Source organism: Lissotriton vulgaris, chromosome 4_1 (assembly GCF_964263255.1).
Source record: "Lissotriton vulgaris chromosome 4_1, aLisVul1.2, whole genome shotgun sequence".
Classification (NCBI taxonomy): Eukaryota; Metazoa; Chordata; class Amphibia; order Caudata; family Salamandridae; genus Lissotriton; species Lissotriton vulgaris.
The window spans coordinates 166102548-166119605 of NC_141691.1; the positions used below are offsets into that span (position 1 = coordinate 166102548).

A 17058-nucleotide genomic window follows, 5' to 3' on the forward strand; every position below is an offset into this window, starting at 1 on the left:
ATGAGATTTGTGGTATTGCGCCGTCCCATAACTAATTTTTGAACCCGCTATTATCAGGTAAGAGAAAAATACACAATTTCTAATCTGGATAATGACTCTTTTTAACTTCTGACAATAGTGTAATTTCGAACTGATAGATTTAACATAGTACCCTATAGCTGATCATATGAAATAGTTGTACTTGGTGGATTGGTGAATTCATTGACACATCAGGCTGGGCATGTGTATTCTTCAGTTTATTTAAGCTTTGAAAATATTTTAATTGGTATCAGAGCCAACTGCGGCTACTGGAGCTGCAATTGGTTACTGCAATTACACAAGGTAACAGTTTGATACATTGGATGGTATGCATCCAAAACAACAAGAAAGAATATTTTGTGGTTGTGTACTTTCAGATAAGTCAGAACGCATTTGTGGAACAATTTACTTTGGCATTAATGACATGAGGAGGAATGCAGTGATTGAGTTGAAGGAAAACTTCTAGAAAATTGGTGTATGGGTTCAGCTGTGCATGAAGTTCCCAAAGTGTTAGCAATATTGAGACTGTATCAAGTGAGATATAAACCATTAAGGCGACCCAAACAGTTAATGGTGGCCTCTAAAACATTAAATCTAAGAATGTATTTAATACTAGCAGCCCGTCCCGGCCTTGTCCGGGAACAAACAGTCTTCAGGGCCCCCGCCCGCCCCGACGTTGTCCGTGGGTCCCCCGGATCCTTACTTCATATATTGCAGTATTATACCTCTATGTTTCCTTTGTACGCTTTTGTAACCTGCACAAATCACGTTTTCCTTATGTAATGCACCGTTTGGTAGCTCTTGTATTTTGTTGGCTCACAATTCTCACTTTTGTAATGCACTCACTTTTGTAATGCACGGTTTGCTACCTCTTTTGCTTCATTTAATTCTCACCGCTCCTCCCCGCCTGTATTTCACCTACGCTCACCGCTCCTCCCGCCACTTTTTCCTCATGTAATGCACCGTTTGTTAAATCTTGTATGTTGTTGGCTCACGATTCTCACTTTTGTAATGCACTCACTTTTGCCGTTTTGCTTCATTTAATGCTCACCGCTCCTCCCCACCTGTATTTCACCTATGCTCACCGCTCTTCCCCGCCTGTATTTCACCTACGCTCACCGCTCCTCCCCGCCTGTATTTTACCTACGCTCACCGCTCCCCCCCGCCTGTAGCTTTTTTTATTTCACCTACCTCATCCGCCACTCACCGCTCCTCGCCGCCTGTCCGCCGCACCTCGCCGCCTGTCCGCCGCTTCTCACCGCCTGTCCGCCGCTCCTCCCCGCGCTCATGTCCGCCGCTCCTCCTCGCGTACGCCGCTCCTCCCTGGTTCCTGATGTCAGTACGCACGTCGCGGCCGACCGGTTCTACTTCCAAGGGACTACTTTTTTTTTATTAGGTAAATATTTTAAATGACGTATATTTTTTTATTTTATATAGCCTATGTCCATCTACAGACCCTGCCAGTCAAAACAATGTATCAGGTGTTTGGATTGGCGCGGTGGTTCCCGAGTTTACCCGCCTCAAAGGTTCAAAGTTCTTCCTTTATAATAGTAGTATAGATTTTGGTATGCCTCAGGCAAATGGAACCAGGTTAGCGAGAGGGGAAGCCAAGAAATGTTTTGGCACTGACAGGGGCTGCGGGTGGAGGGGGTTGGAAATAAAAAGGGATGAGTTGAGGGTGAGAGGCCAAAAAGGAAAGAAGTAACAGACAATCCATCACAGAGCTGCAAGGACCATTGGTGAGTTTGTCAGAGAAGAGTGGTAAAAAGTAGGTCTTCATGAACTCTTTCCAGAATTTCAGCAGATACAGATAGCAGGCTTAATTGTGCAACAAAGGCAAGTACTCTCCAAGTCCCATATCACTTAGAAAAGGTGGATGAGAAAACAAGATAGCTCCTACATGGATATAGTTGCTGATGTTCAGGAAACAAAGAGATTCTTATCCCACTTTAATGATCAGGGAGGCCTGAAAAGAAGGGATGGTTGCCTTTTGTACTGTGGTAGGTGACAAAAGAGTGTGGTTGAGTAAAGAAGTCACAAACCGATGCAGAATTGTATGCTTGAATGTTGTAAAACTTTTTTTCTGATTTGCATGCGAGTTTAGCTTTAGGTAGTACGTTGTCAGATAGAGGTTCCGTCTCATTATATTTCTTTCCTAATTGTACTTTCTGTGTCGTCCAATTTGCAGATCAGTTGCAGAAGCACTGAAAACCGGCTGCACTGTGGAACCCGAGGGCTTCGACGAGGTCACCTTGTACTTCAGTGATATTGTGGGCTTCACCACCATCTCGGCCATGAGCGAGCCCATCGAGGTGGTGGACCTGCTCAATGACCTCTACACTTTATTCGATGCTGTGATAGGGAATCATGATGTCTACAAGGTTTGTATTTACACTAAGTGTGATTTTGTCATGGGAAACCTGTTTGGCAAACACCATGTTATAACTTCTGTAATTGCTAGTATGTTGCAGTTTTTTCAGTAAATCGTTTCAGAAATGTAAATGTTTCCATTCAGTATTACTGGTAATATGTTGCCCTCTGGAAGTTAGATTTGGTGTGTGTGTCATTGCAAGTGTGTGTAGCTTTTGTATTCATGCTTTAGCTTGAACGCTTAGTTTAATTTAATTATAGTTAAAAGTAATTCCTTATATATACATACCTCCCTTTGGTCCTCTTCTATACTACTATTACAAAGAGAGAACTTGCACCTTTTGGCCAGGTAAACTCGGGAACCACAGCACCAATCACAACACCCAATACAGCGTTGGAAAGGGCAGTTGCAGCAGAAGGACATAGGCTATGCAGACGTCCACCATATACATTTAAAATGTAAAAGAACCGTGCCAGCAAAGTAGTCCCTTGTGGGCGTGTCTGCATTGTGCTGTGGGTGTGTGCTGGGGGCGTGACAATCGCTGGGGGCATTCCGTCACAAGTGTTGTTTTTTCATCCCAGGTTCTATACATTCCTGCTCCCTTTAAATAGTAATTCAGTGGAGGTCCCATTCTCTTAGAACCACCCCAAGCACAGTTATGGGCAAAAATACAACTAAAAGGCCCTGCAAAGCATTATGGGATAAGCTTAGCATAATTTTTAGCATTCATGAAAGGGTTTCAATGTTTTGGAATTTTACTCATCAGGGACATCTTGGGACGACGAGGTGAACTGCAGCTTGATGTATAATATTTTAAATGCTATTGCATTTGCCTCATCAGGGACATCTAGGGACGGCGAGGTGAACTGCAGCTTGATATATAATATTTTAAATGCTATTGCATTTGCATCATCAGGGACATCTAGGGACATGAGGTGAACTGCAGCTTGATGTGTAATATTTTAAATGCTATTGCATTTGCCTCATCAGGGACATGTAGGGACCATGAGGTGAACTGCAGCTTGATGTATAATTTTTTAATTGCTATTGCATTTGCCTCTTGGGGACAACTGGGGAGAACGAGGTGAACTGCAGCTCTTTGTAGAATTATTTGGATACGATAATATTCACTTCCCACTGCTAATCTCGTCCCATAATGGTTTGCAGGGGCTTGATCTCAAAATCATCACCTCTCTCACTGCTTGCTGGAAGCTAATTTCACTTTTGTGAAATGACTATATGCATTTTAGCATCTAGAAATACTTGTTATTTTACCTTGAATATATGAGGCTTCTGTTTTAATAATTGGAAATCTGACGGAACGAAATATTGCGGATTTATTGTACCAAGTTCACGCCAATTCCGCCCACCCCTACTTTAAATACCCCTGCACCCCATAATCATAACCCACCCTTACTCTATAAAATACCCCAACACCCTTAAACACTAACCCATCTCAACCCTATAAATATACCATGTACCCCAAAACCCAAACCTATCCCTAAACCCTAAAAACACCCCAGTACCCCAAAACCAAAACCTAGCCCTGAACCCTATAAATACCCCTGTACCTCAAAACCCAAACATACCCCTGAACCCTAAAAATACCCCTGTACCCCAAAACCCAAACCTACCCCTGAACCCTAAAATATCCCTGTACCCCAAAACCCAAACCTAGCCCATAACCCTTAATATACCCCTTTACCCCAAAACCCAAACCTACCCCTGAACCCTAAAAATACCCCTGTACCCCAAAACCCAAACCTAGCCCAGAACCCTAAAATACCCCTGTATCCCAAAACCCAAACCTAGCCCTGAACCCTAAAAATACCCCTGTACCCCAAAACCCAAACCTAGCCCTGAACCCTTAAAATACCCCTGTACCCCAAAACCCAAACCTACCCCTGAACCCTAAAAATACCCCTATACCCCAAAACCCAAACCTAGCCCTGAACCCTAAAAATACCCCTGTACCCCATAACCCAAAACTATATCTGAACCATTAAAATACCCAAACACCCCAAAACATATACCTCAGTACCCCAAAACATATACCCCTATACCCATACTTGCCTTAACCAAACATTTTTAAAAAACATGCTTTTACCATTCATGCATTTACAACAAATTTCGTTGTAAATGTATGCGTGGTAAAAGCATATAAAATGTAATGCCATGCGTTATAATGGCATTGCGGAGTCATGGTACTTTCATAATGAAAGTATGCAGAGTGATGGTATGCGGAAAGAAATTTGCAGAATAATGGGTGTTTACCCTCCCCCGGTAAGTACATTGGTGGCACGGCGGCCCACATCTCCAGCAACATACTCATATTTTTTCACCACCAATTGGAAAAATGCACAGGTCTCTCTCATTGATGCCCAGCACCGACATACACTTTTAGACACACCTCCCACCACAAGTTCTAGAATTGCGAACTTTAGAGATGGGGAGCTACGTTAGAATCTCGGCATCAGCTCAACATCCTGTGATTACAGGCAAATCGCTTTGTCTCCCCGTGCCTACCACAAATCAATGTGTTCTTCTGTAATGTAAATTGTGCTCATGCCATGTTGTCGAGTTCGCGCTATATAATATTGCAAGGAAAATAAAGTAGGGAAACTCGAGTTCACACACTACTGAACGCGCACTCCTAAGTGCATCAGCAGTGCACTGTGAATTGGAGCGTTTCAAAGGCCTGTCACAGATAAGAAATGCTATCAAAATGAAATCCTACGAAGCAATATACTACTGGCCGGCAGCAATTCATACCCGGACAACGTCGGGACGGGCTGCTAGTATATATCTATTTGCCTATCTATGCACCTGTTTCTTTTTTTATCACTGTATGCATATACAAACAATTCAGCAGCATAAGTAGGATATTGCTAGAGGGAACTGGCCACATGTTTATAATAGTAACAATGAAAGGCAGGTTCAAACAACATACAGGTCAGCCTACCCGCCCTTTAATGCTGGCTACAGCTACTGAATGATGCAACAGAATGCCAAATGCTCACTCTTCGGTATGCTGCACCACATGTCTGCACAATCCTCCTAACATCTCTGAAGCCACTAAATGATGTAAATTCAACATCAAAACACCACTGTTCCTTTGTTATTCTTAATATTTCTTACCCCATTTTCAGCCACCCTGACGGCTGCCACCCACTGAGATGCACCTGCACCATTAGTTTCAATATAATATGGTCCCGTTTACATGGTCCCTCAAACATTCAGCCTCTCGCTCATTCACACGTTCACAGCCACTACTCAATGCTCTCTTGATTATTGAGATAACTCTTGATCAGCACTGTTGGTACCACCATTACCCCTCTTTCATCTTCACCTTCACTATTAATCGGCTTTCTAGACTCACACACATTCTTCCCTTCACTCATTCCACTTTGCCATTCATGGTATCCCATCACTCATCTATGCTCCTCGAACTCACAATTAGCACTTACCAGTTGATGCATCAGGTCATGTCATCAACTTCCTTTCACTGGCCAAATTTCCTACTCTGCTTGACCTAATAATTCACCTTTGTAGAATTTTACCCACTCTTAACCATACTTTTGCCACCTCTAAGTCCAAAGAAACATTATAAGACATGTTCATCTTCTCTGCATGCCACTTTCCTTCTCATAACTTGTGTCCCTTCATTGGACAAAAAGACACATTTTGTCTCCCTTGACCATTTAGCAAGTGGGCATTCAGTGCCCAAATATCCACGCGCCTGTCCATCTGTCTAAGGAGATGTAAGATTTGAAACAACAGAATATTGAGCCTTCTGGAGATCCTTATCATAAGATAATTGCCTGCCACCCTAATTATGCACCCCTGGCCAACGTCAAGAGTATATGGAGTATATGTAGAATGAGGCTATCTCATAGATAATGCCCTCCAGACTGGGGATTAATATAGCCTTATAGCCCGCCGTAGCGGGCTATACCGGCTATTAAAGACCCGCTGAATCGTTAAAGGCCTGAGCCGAAGGCGAGGGACTTTAAGGAGACAGCGGGACTTTAATAGCCGGTATTGCCCTGCTACGAAGGGCTATAAGGCTTTTAGAACATTCTGCCACTAGAGGGCAGAATGTTCTCACAAATTAAACAAAGGATTCTCGAAGCTCGAGGGGATATAAATCCCCTCGAGCTTCGAGAAGCCTTTGTAGAACATTGGAATGTTGCTCTGCGGGCCTTTACCGGCCCGTAGAAGCAGGTAGCACTCCATTGTCTGCAATGGAGCTCCCAACATTCCAATGTTCTAATAAGAATTAGCACACAAAATATGGCTACATTTTGTAAGTAAAAATAAAAGTCAATTTCACATGCTATTCTAAAAAACCGTGTACTCAACCATTTGAAATTAAAAATCTATTTCTCAGATCTCACTAGCATTTTTCATTTTATGCCACATACAGGTAGAGACAATAGGAGATGCCTACATGGTGGCGTCAGGACTTCCGAAGCGAAATGGGAACAGGCATGCAGCTGAAATCGCCAATATGTCGCTTGACATTCTAAGCTCAGTGGGATCTTTTAAAATGAGACACATGCCAGATGTCCCTGTCAGGATACGGATAGGCCTGCATTCAGGTAATAATGCTTTGTATGGACAAAGAGAAGCTTACCAAGTGACCCACATGCATTAAACTGCAAATACTATTAATGCAAAAATGATCCCACTATATAGTTTGACCCATAGTCTCCAAAATTGTTTCCATGTAACTTCATAACGTTGTGGGTCTGGGTGGAATCAATAGAGGAATTGCATAATTAGCTGTGAGGTGTTAAGGTATGGTTATTAAAGGTTATGATATAAGTAGAAAGTAGTATGAATCAGGGGTGGCTCCTCCGCGTTGCTCCACTCCTTAAAGGTAAAAATTTAAAGATTAAGGGCCAGATGTAGGTAATCTTGATTTACCTACTCTTAAATACCGAATCATACCGATTCGGTATTTAGGAGTAGGTAAATGGGATGTAGGTAATTTCTCTTTTGAAATTACCGAATCGGTAAGAATCGGTAATTACCGAATCGGAGGCACATAGGCCCATAGGAATGAATGTCAATTACCGAACCGGTAAATACCGATTCGGTAATTGGGGGAAACATTGAAGGGTGGCAGGGTGTCACTTTGACACCCTGTTGCACCCCTCAATCGTGTATGGGTGCACATGTTGCAGACATACATGCCCTAAGGACATGTATATCTGCAACATGCCCTAAGGGCATGTATGTCTGCAACATGGCAGCGTTTGAAAAGCAAAAAAAATGCTTTTTCAAAGCTTTTCATTATTTACCACCAACTTCTAGTTGGTGGTAAATAACATATTCTTAAAGCCCTGTAGCACTGATTACAGTGCTACCTACATCTACAAATACAGATTCTGTAATTTTACAGATTCAGTAATTTTACAGAATCGGTAAAATTACTGATTCGGTAAAATTACCAAATCTGTATTTTAGGTGGCCCTACATCTCAGTATCCAAATACTGGTCGGTAACGGCCGAAAATCGGTATTTTCGGCCATTATCGACCGGTATTTGGATACCTACATCTGGCCCTAAATGATAAAAAAAAGCACTTTTCTTATCATTTTATTTTTTGTTGACTCGTCCAAGTCTGGGGCGCTACATCACCAGCAGTGGGAGGAGGAGGAGTGGGCACTGAAAGTGAACATGTCTGTTTTGCCGGCTGTCCCAGGCTGGGCAAACTGACAGAGGCACTTGGATATCTCAAGGCTATTCCTTGGAGATATCTGCAAGGCTCAGGAGCACAGGCCCCCAGTCCCTGCTGGAGCGTGAACCCAGCCCGCTATGCTATATCCCATTGCTTCTCGCATGCTGGGAATAATAGCATGAGAGGAGAGCTGGGATTGCGTGGTGAGCTGGGAGGCTGTGCTCATGGGAACTGCAGTGCCGGGAGCAGAGGAGCAGCGAGGAATGATGCAGGAGCAGAAGGAAAGTGTATATTTCTTTCTGTTTTATTTATTTTTCCCTGCACTGCCCCACCACGTAGAATGGGCAGCAGCCGTGACTGGTAAGAATAGTGAATGCCAAAGAATAGAGACGTCTGTTACTGATCTCCGTGTATGGCGTCTTCATTTTGCATTCTCCTGGACTGGGGATGATGTGACAATTGTCTAGGAGTAGGGGATACATACCCCAAAGAAACAAGACTGCTCTCCCTGAGAGTTTGAAACAATAGAGCAAACTCCTCGTGCCTTCCACGTGCCTGCTACGTCAATGCAAAACCAGCCAGCAGTTGGCGTTTGTGTTGAAGGCTTTGCAGAAGAGCATAGTTGGAAAAGCCCGCCAAAACCTGCTGACAACCAGGTACAATGCTAGAGGCAGTGATAACTAGGTATGAGAAATTAAAATTAACTTACCAGTAAAATGAAATGCTTGACTACTTTGAAATCTGATGTGACAACCTGGACCTGAATGAGAGGCCAATGAGTGTGAAGTAGCAAGTGGCATCCAGCATGTCTCAAATTCCAAATCAAGCGTAGTTCCCAAAAGCACTGCCCCCTGTTGTAGAATTGTAGTTGGACTGAGAATGGTGGTAGCTGCTGGAATAGCACAGAAAAATAATGCGAACAAAGCAAAAAGACAATAGGAAAGATAACCATGTGTAAAAACAGAAAACTCACTCACCACCAAGGATGAAGACAGAGCCACATGATCTGTGAGTGGGCAGAACCACCTAGGCTCCAGCACGAAGACAGAGCTTAGAAAAGACACAGATTCAGGTTTACAACAAATGCTGTTGGAACATCATATACTCTCAACGGCGGTAGAAAGAAGCATAAAGTACCTGGCAGACATTTTTCTGAAGCCACTACTGCCATTCAACACCGTCAAAAAGCAGAAATATTGCCATTCTACAGGCGGCAAGGGTAGCACCACCAGTGAAAGTTCAGAACGCAACTTTGGCCTTCTTCCCAGATTACACGGCTGAGGTGGCCAGACGCCGGAAGTCCTTCACTGAAGTAAAAAAGACGCTACGTGAAAGGGGCCTGCCCTATTCGATGCTTTTCCCCGCCAAATTACGGATTGTGGCTGAGGGAAAGACGTGGTTTTTCGACACGCCTGAGGTGGCACGTGAGTGGCTGGATGGCTGGAGGCCGGTGGGCAAACCCCAACGCACGCACAGGGACCGCCAGGACCACCGCAACGAGAGGACGACGGAACACCGGGCAAACAGCCCGGCAACTGAACAGGGCGCCCCCGCGGGACTGGATTCTGATCTTGAAAGGGACCCATTTGATTCCGGTCAGCCTAGCCGGGGTTGACTTCTTGAGCTATATGCAAGAGGACGCGATCAAAGCCCTTGGGACTTCGAGCTGATGGAACTGAGTAGGGCGGGCACTGGCCGGTGCCTGTAGGGGACTCACCAACCCCACGAGCAAGTAAGACTACACAGGGAGGGGACTAAGCACTCTGCCAAGTTGGGGATGCGGGCGGGACTTCGTCCGTGGAGCAGGGGAGCAGGGAGGGGGTGGGGGGGAAAGTTCTACTGTTACGGTTATGGTTACTGGTCATCACTGTGTGTACACGAGGCATAGTTGCATTGCTGAACATCAGCGCCAAGTACCCCGGCGCACAGCTCATCATACTGGCTCTACCACATTACTGCATATTGTCAACATGGGTATTGGATCCAAATGGCACATCAAGAACAAGCAGCACCCACTGAGGGCGCCCCTTTAATGACAATGGTTCCCCCACTGAAACTGCTTACATGGAACGTCAGAGGGTTGGGGGATACAATTAAGCGAGGTTTGGTACTGCAAACCATCAAACGCCATAAATCTGAACTGGTACTACTTCAAGAAACACATTTGGCGGGGACTACCTGCAAAGCACTAAATAGGCGTGGCTACACCATGGCAGTACACGCTGAATTCACTACAGGCTCTAGAGGCACAGGTATACTCCTCAAGAACAACTCGTCCTTTTTGGTTAATAGCCGCAAGACGGACGACCAGGGGCGTTTTGCGGCACTCTCTGGCCAGTGGGAGGGGAGGGCCCTCAATGTGGTATCTGTGTACATCCCCCCGGCGCTTCACTCTACAGCACAACCGGCACTGGGGCAGTTTCTCATTGACCTCCCGGAGGGTGACATGATCATTGGGGGGGACTTTAATGCTATAGCGGACCCCTTACTAGACACCTTTCCCACACGTGATCGCCCGAGGGGGACTGCCACGCTTCCTGGATTCCTGACTGCCATAGGCCTCACGGATGTGTGGCGTCAATTAAACCCCACGGCGAAGCAATACACGCACTACTCCGCCCCCCACAACAGCCTTTCACGCATTGATTTCTTCTTTTTTCTAGGGGTGGGACTGGGTTCCATAGACAAGCTGGAGATTCTACCGAGAGGCATTTCAGACCACTCCCCAATATCCCTTCACCTTACTACAAAAGAACAAAAGCGCGCTAGACTGTACCCGATATACCCCAATTATCTGCAAATTCCTGGTGTAAGGAAAAAGCTTAAATTGGCTACAACACACTACTTTCGCGAAAACATGGGCACGGTCTCCTCACCCTCGGTGCTCTGGGAGGCGTACAAAACGGTCCTACGTGGGGCATCCGTATCGGCAATCACTGGGCACAAAAGAGAATCCAGAGCCGACCTTGCAAATTTAGAATTGGCACTCCACATGGCGAACACCGCTCACATGGCAGACCCCATTCCTGACAACGCACATACGTTACAACTCCGACAGCAGCAGTACCAGGCGCACCTCACCACGGTCACTAGGGGACACCTGGCAAACACCGCACACCGAATATATGATGTGGGCGATAAGGCAGGGAAAATGCTGGCGTGGTTGGACAAACGGGGCGGCAGTAACAGGGGGATACAACGCCTATATGATACTGAGGGCCAGCTGCAGACTCACCCGGACCGAATAGTGCACACCCTAGCGCGCCACTTCCAAGGGATATACACACCGACACGATCAGTCACAGAGCAGGAGGCCCTGGCGTCTCTCGGAAACATTGCTATCCCTGTGCTCCCTCTTGAAGCGCAGCAGGAACTAGACACAGACCTAACAGAAGGAGAGATCCAAATAGCAATACAGGCATTACAGTCCGGTAAGGCACTGGGTCCTAACGGAATACCTGTGGAATGGTATAAAGCGACAGACTCGGTGCTGGCCAAGCCTCTCTTGGACATGTACAATGAGAGTGTAGAGAGGGCACTGCTTCCACTCGACCAGCGAACGGCCACAATCGTAGCCATTCCCAAACCGGCCAAACCGCCAACTGACTGCGCCTCGTATCGGCCCATCTCTTTGCTCAATACTGAAGCGAAGATCTTGGCGAAACTCCTGGCAAGTCGTCTGACCCCGCATCTGCGCACCCTGATACACCCCGATCAATCGGGCTTCATGCCACACAGGAGCACAGCGTTGAACCCACGAAGGGTGCACGGGGTGCTGGCACGGGCACATCGTCTTACGGACCAAGCTGTGATCCTTTCCCTAGACGCTAAAATGGCATTTGACCTGGTGGAGTGGGAGTACCTGTTTGCTGTCTTGACCCGAATGGGATTCGGACCAAAGTATCTTGCATGGGTGCGGCTGCTCTACACATTACCGGTTGCGCAGGTGGTTGCGAATGGCCATATATCGCCCACCTTTCCACTGGGAAGGGGAACTAGACAGGGATGCCCGCTATCACCCCTTCTATCTGCACTAGTGCTGGAGCCGCTGGCAATCATGCTCAGAGCGACACCACTGTTCCGAGGCATCACTTGGGAAGAAGGGTGGGAGGACAAAGTCTCCTTATACGCAGATGACATGCTGATCTATATGATCAATCCCAACGAGGGGGTCCCTGCCCTGTTGGCTCTATGCGATGAACACGGCAAGGCATCGGGTTACACCCTGAACTGGTCCAAATCCATACTTTATGTACTCAAAGGCCCGGGTCCAGTGCTGCACGCCGAATGTCCCCTAAAGATAACAACCACCTCATTTAAGTACCTGGGTATCTTTATTACTGCCAATGCTACGAAATTCTATACCGAGAACTTGCTTCCACCTCTGACGCGCTTGCGTGCGGACGTCAAATACTGGGCAACGCTACCGCTGACCCTCCTAGGGCGAGCGGCACTATATAAAATGATGGCCCTCCCAGGGTTTCTGTATGTGCTTGAAAACTCCCCTTATGTAGTGAACCCGCGATATTTCCGACAGGTCGCTGCATTGATATCCAGTCTGCTATGGAGCAACGGCCCGGCGCGAATAGCGCAGGACAAACTGGTGAAGAGCTGGTACGAGGGGGGGATCGCACTGCCCAATCTCCAATTAAATTACTGGGCGTCCCAGCTTAAGGTAATCAATCACTGGATACACGTCACGCGGGAGGACCCCGCGTATAAGGCAGACTGGTCACAACTGGGGAATGAAGGCATGCTCTCAGTGCTATACAACTACTCGCAAGTGAAGACTCTACTAGGCCCAACGCTTCACACGGCGACGCTATGGCATACAGCACAATCACGTATGGGGTGGAAGGGAAAAATAACTAGGTTAACTCCGTTGTGGGACACTAAAACACTGGGAAACTTGCGGACATGTAAGGGGTTCACACGATGGGACACCATAGGGATCTCGGTGGTTGGAGACCTTTGGGACAAGGGCACGGTTATTCCTTTCCCCCAACTACAACAACTGTACGGCCTGGGCCCCTCTGAAACATACCGGTATGTGCAGATCCGTCACGCCCTACTGCAGGCAATCCCTCCTGACACCACACTCCCAGAATCATCACCACTGGAAGACAGGTTACTGACCGAATTTATGGAGCAGAAGGCAACCTCACTCACGTACAAAAAACTGATAAATAACCTGCCAGACCCCACACAGAAACTCAAAGAGAAGTGGGTGGGGGAACTAGGTGAGATGGATGATACAGAGTGGAATGAGGCACTTGCTTCACCGCGGGAGGTAGGCATTTCGGCCAGATTCCGCCTAGTGCACCTCAAAATTTTACATCGCACCTATTACACCCGTACGCTGCTTCACGGAATACAAAGGGCACCACACCCATACTGCCTCAGGGGATGCGGGGAGGAGGGAACTCTTCTCCACACATTATGGGAATGTCCTCAGATCCGGGAAGTCTGGAGGCAGATTATGCGCACAGTCTCCCAGGCCGTCAAGGTGTCTGTCCTGCCTGAACCCCGTAAGTGCCTGTTGAACATTTGGGCCCCTACAGACCTAAACAGGTATGGCCAACTATGGGTCACGCTGGCGGTGACAGTGGCCAAACGAGACATTGCGCAGAGGTGGGGTGCTCCGGAGCTGCCAACGGTGGCGGGGTGGATAAGGAATATGGACCTCCTAATGGTAAAAGAAAGGGCAGTGTATGTGTTACGGGCATGCCCCCGCAAGTGGAATAAGGTATGGACGCCATGGAACACGTATAGGGGAGAACCATGTGAGCCCCTACCGGAGGGTGAAGACTCAGACTCGGAGGAACATGAGGACTAACCGAAAAGGGTCTGTTAACGAAATGATGGGGGTAACCGGGAGGCTGCGGAAACGCAACACTACCTTGGGCGCAATGCTGAACAAATGTACATGCAAAAGAATGTCTGTAGATGAGCACACTCAATTACTCAGGGATGACCATAGTTAGGTTTTAATGTTTTTGTTTTTTCTAAAACTTTACGTTGTTAGTCTTGGGTGAATATACTAGAAATGTAATGTCAGGGACTGACTTGTGGATGGGAAGCGGAATTCTGCCGCGACCTGAATGTGTTGGTTACTCTTCACTGCTCCGTGCAATGACCGTGGCAGAAATGGATGGTTAGGGACACACGTTATGTTCTGTTCATTTCTCTTGCTTACTCATGCTACTGATGTGACACTGTGTCATACGAGTGAAATTCTGAATATCTCTTTTGAATTCCTGACAATAAAGAATTTATAAAAAAAAAAAAAAGCAGAAATATTGGCGCTAGGTGGACTCCATGGATGGAGACGTGCGATGACTTAATTGATTACCCTACAAGAAGTAGATGACAAGAAAGTCATTGCAACTCAAAGAATCTTGCTGATGAATGAGTAAAAGAAGTGATAAAGTAAGTCTTACAGACTGATACAATATTGTACCGTCAAATCAAAGAAACATTAGGAGGCAAGTTCAATCTGGTGTTGAATGTTGCCTACCAAAGGTACATTTTCAATCAAGCAAGACAACAAGTTGGTGAAACGATGATGAGTTTGTTGAAAGGTTTGACGTGCTTGTCAAGCACTGTAAGTTTAGTGAGTTTCAGAGTCATCGGTGGCCATCTTCGGACTCGTTCAGAAGACGCATGTTGAGAGAAAATACTGATGGCTGCAAGATCCGTTAAAAGGACGGATCGACAACCCGCTGACATGGAAGCTGGAACAGCAAAGAGTGAATCAGAATTAATCATGGAAAACTTACACAAGCACAAGGTAGATATCAAGTCGATATGCTCAAAGAAAGAAAAGTTGGGTTTCTGCTGTGAGTTTTCATTTCCCCATGAAAAAAATGTCCTGCCATTGGACAGACATGCAAAGATTGCGAAAATGAAAACCACTTCATGATAGTTAGCAAGTCACTGGAGAAACCAGCTACATCTCAGCGAGTATAGAAAATGGACACCAGAAGGTTCTAGAAGCATTCTCTCCCTGTCCACAAGGCCAAAAAGCAAAATCAGTTACGACAAGTAGAAACCAAATGAAGTCGATCATCATCAAGTTCATCCAACAAAGGGTTTTTAACGTCATTATCGAGCGCAGCTGAAAAAGATGAATGTGCAATGATAGCTTCGACCTAAGAACGACATGCACAAGTAGGTGTGGCTGCTTGCAAAGAAGAAGTAAAGACCAAAACAGACAAAAGATAAACAACAGAACTCTTTGAACATTGCCCCAGTTTTACAATAAAAGTCAGCAGTTGCCCTGTAACTTTTACTATAGACAGTGGTGCATCGATTATCGTCATGCCTGTTGAAAAGTTTAATAACCTGTCACCAATGCCACATCTTAACCCATCAAACACAAAGATATATACGTGGGATGCCTCCAAACCGTTGCAAAGTCAAGGTTCGTCCATAGCAACATTGCGACATAAAACAACGTCAGTGCAAGCACCAAACCATGTTTTTCAAGGCACTTCATCTAGTGCATACTTACTCAGTTTTGTCACCGCTGCTGACATGAGACTAATATCTCTCAATTATAACCTGCATTCTCAAGCTGAAATTGTAAGTAAGTTTCCATCATTGTTTCATGGCCTAGGAAGGCTCAAGACAATGAAAGTGCAACTCCATAATAACAAAGACATTAATTTTGTTGCCCAGCAACACTGCAGAATCACTTATCACTTTCAAGGAGTCATTGAGTAAGAGCTACGATTGCTGGTGAAGCTTGACATCGTTGAGCAAACCACAGGTCCTACATCATGAGTTTCCCCCATAGTAGTAGTGCCAAAAAAGAACAGTGAAGGTGCCGTGCACATCTGTGTTGACATGCGCCAAGCCAACAAGACAATTGAGTGAGAAAAACATCCTGGTCCACACATGGCAGACATGATCTAGCAGCCAAGGTCTTTTCCAGTCTTCACCTAAACAAGGGATATCATCAACCCGCCCTGGAAGAAAACTGTAGGTACTTCACTACCTTTTCAACCCATATTGGTTTGTTCAGATAAAAAAGGTTGATTTTTGAAGTGTCATCCGCTGTGGAGATATTTCAAGATGTTGTACGTAGATTCAACCTGTTACACATGCTTTCAACCACAGTGCTGACATACTGGCATTTGGGAGAACACAAAAAGAACATGACAAGGCTCTTACACAAGTGGGCCAGTTAATTGCAGATGCAGGTCTAACTCTCACATCAGAAAAGTATGAGTTTCATAAAACCAAAGTTAAGTTCTTTGGGCACATATTTTCTGATGGGGAAATGACTCCTGAACCAGGCAAAGTACAATCAGTGTTAGGTATGTGCTGCCCACAAGATGTTCCCATGCTGCAATCCTTCTAAGGCATGGGCCGTTATTGCTCAATGTACATTCATGATTTTGCTACTGTGAGTGCCCCAATGAGAGACCTGACAAAACAAAATTTTACTTTTAAGTGATCTCCTGAATGTGATCAAAGCTTCAAAAAGGATAAAACATGCAATTGAAAATGCAATCAAGATGGTCTATTTTGACCCTGTGTTACATACTGAGAACAGGGCCGGATTGGCTACCGGGCAGTTTGGGATGCTGTTGAGCTGGGGGCTGATTTCGTTCTTGGAGACCTGCGTGTGCTAAACGAAATTCGTTTTGCTTTAATTATTTTGAAGCACACGCAGGTGCCCATGAACGAAATCAACCCCCACCACATTGAAATCAGCCCCCACCTCGGCAGCATTCCAAACTGCCCGGTAGTCAGTCCGGCCCTGACTGAGAACACAGTAGATGCAAGCCTGGTGAGGCTGGAAGCATACCTTGCTCAACATAATGGTCCTCCAAATGCTCAAAAAACACATTGTGGCTTACGCCAGTCAAAGCCTGTCTAACACACAATGCGCCATTTCTCAGCCAGAGAAAGAGAGTAATCTGGGCCTGCGAACCTTTTCATTGTGAAATTTGTGGAAATAGTTATAGTCAATGTT

General features: G+C 45.8%; 1 protein-coding gene across 2 annotated transcripts in view; it reads left to right on the forward strand.

The window, feature by feature from the left end:
- GUCY2F (guanylate cyclase 2F, retinal) overlaps positions 1-17058 on the forward strand; it is a 289968-nt gene that overhangs the window by 197155 nt on the left and 75755 nt on the right. For both annotated transcript variants that reach the window (XM_086966735.1, XM_086966736.1), the window contains exons 13-14: positions 2207-2399; positions 6816-6990. In XM_086966735.1, the coding sequence (XP_086822861.1) occupies positions 2207-2399; positions 6816-6990 (368 nt within the window). The remainder of the gene's footprint in view (positions 1-2206; positions 2400-6815; positions 6991-17058) is intronic.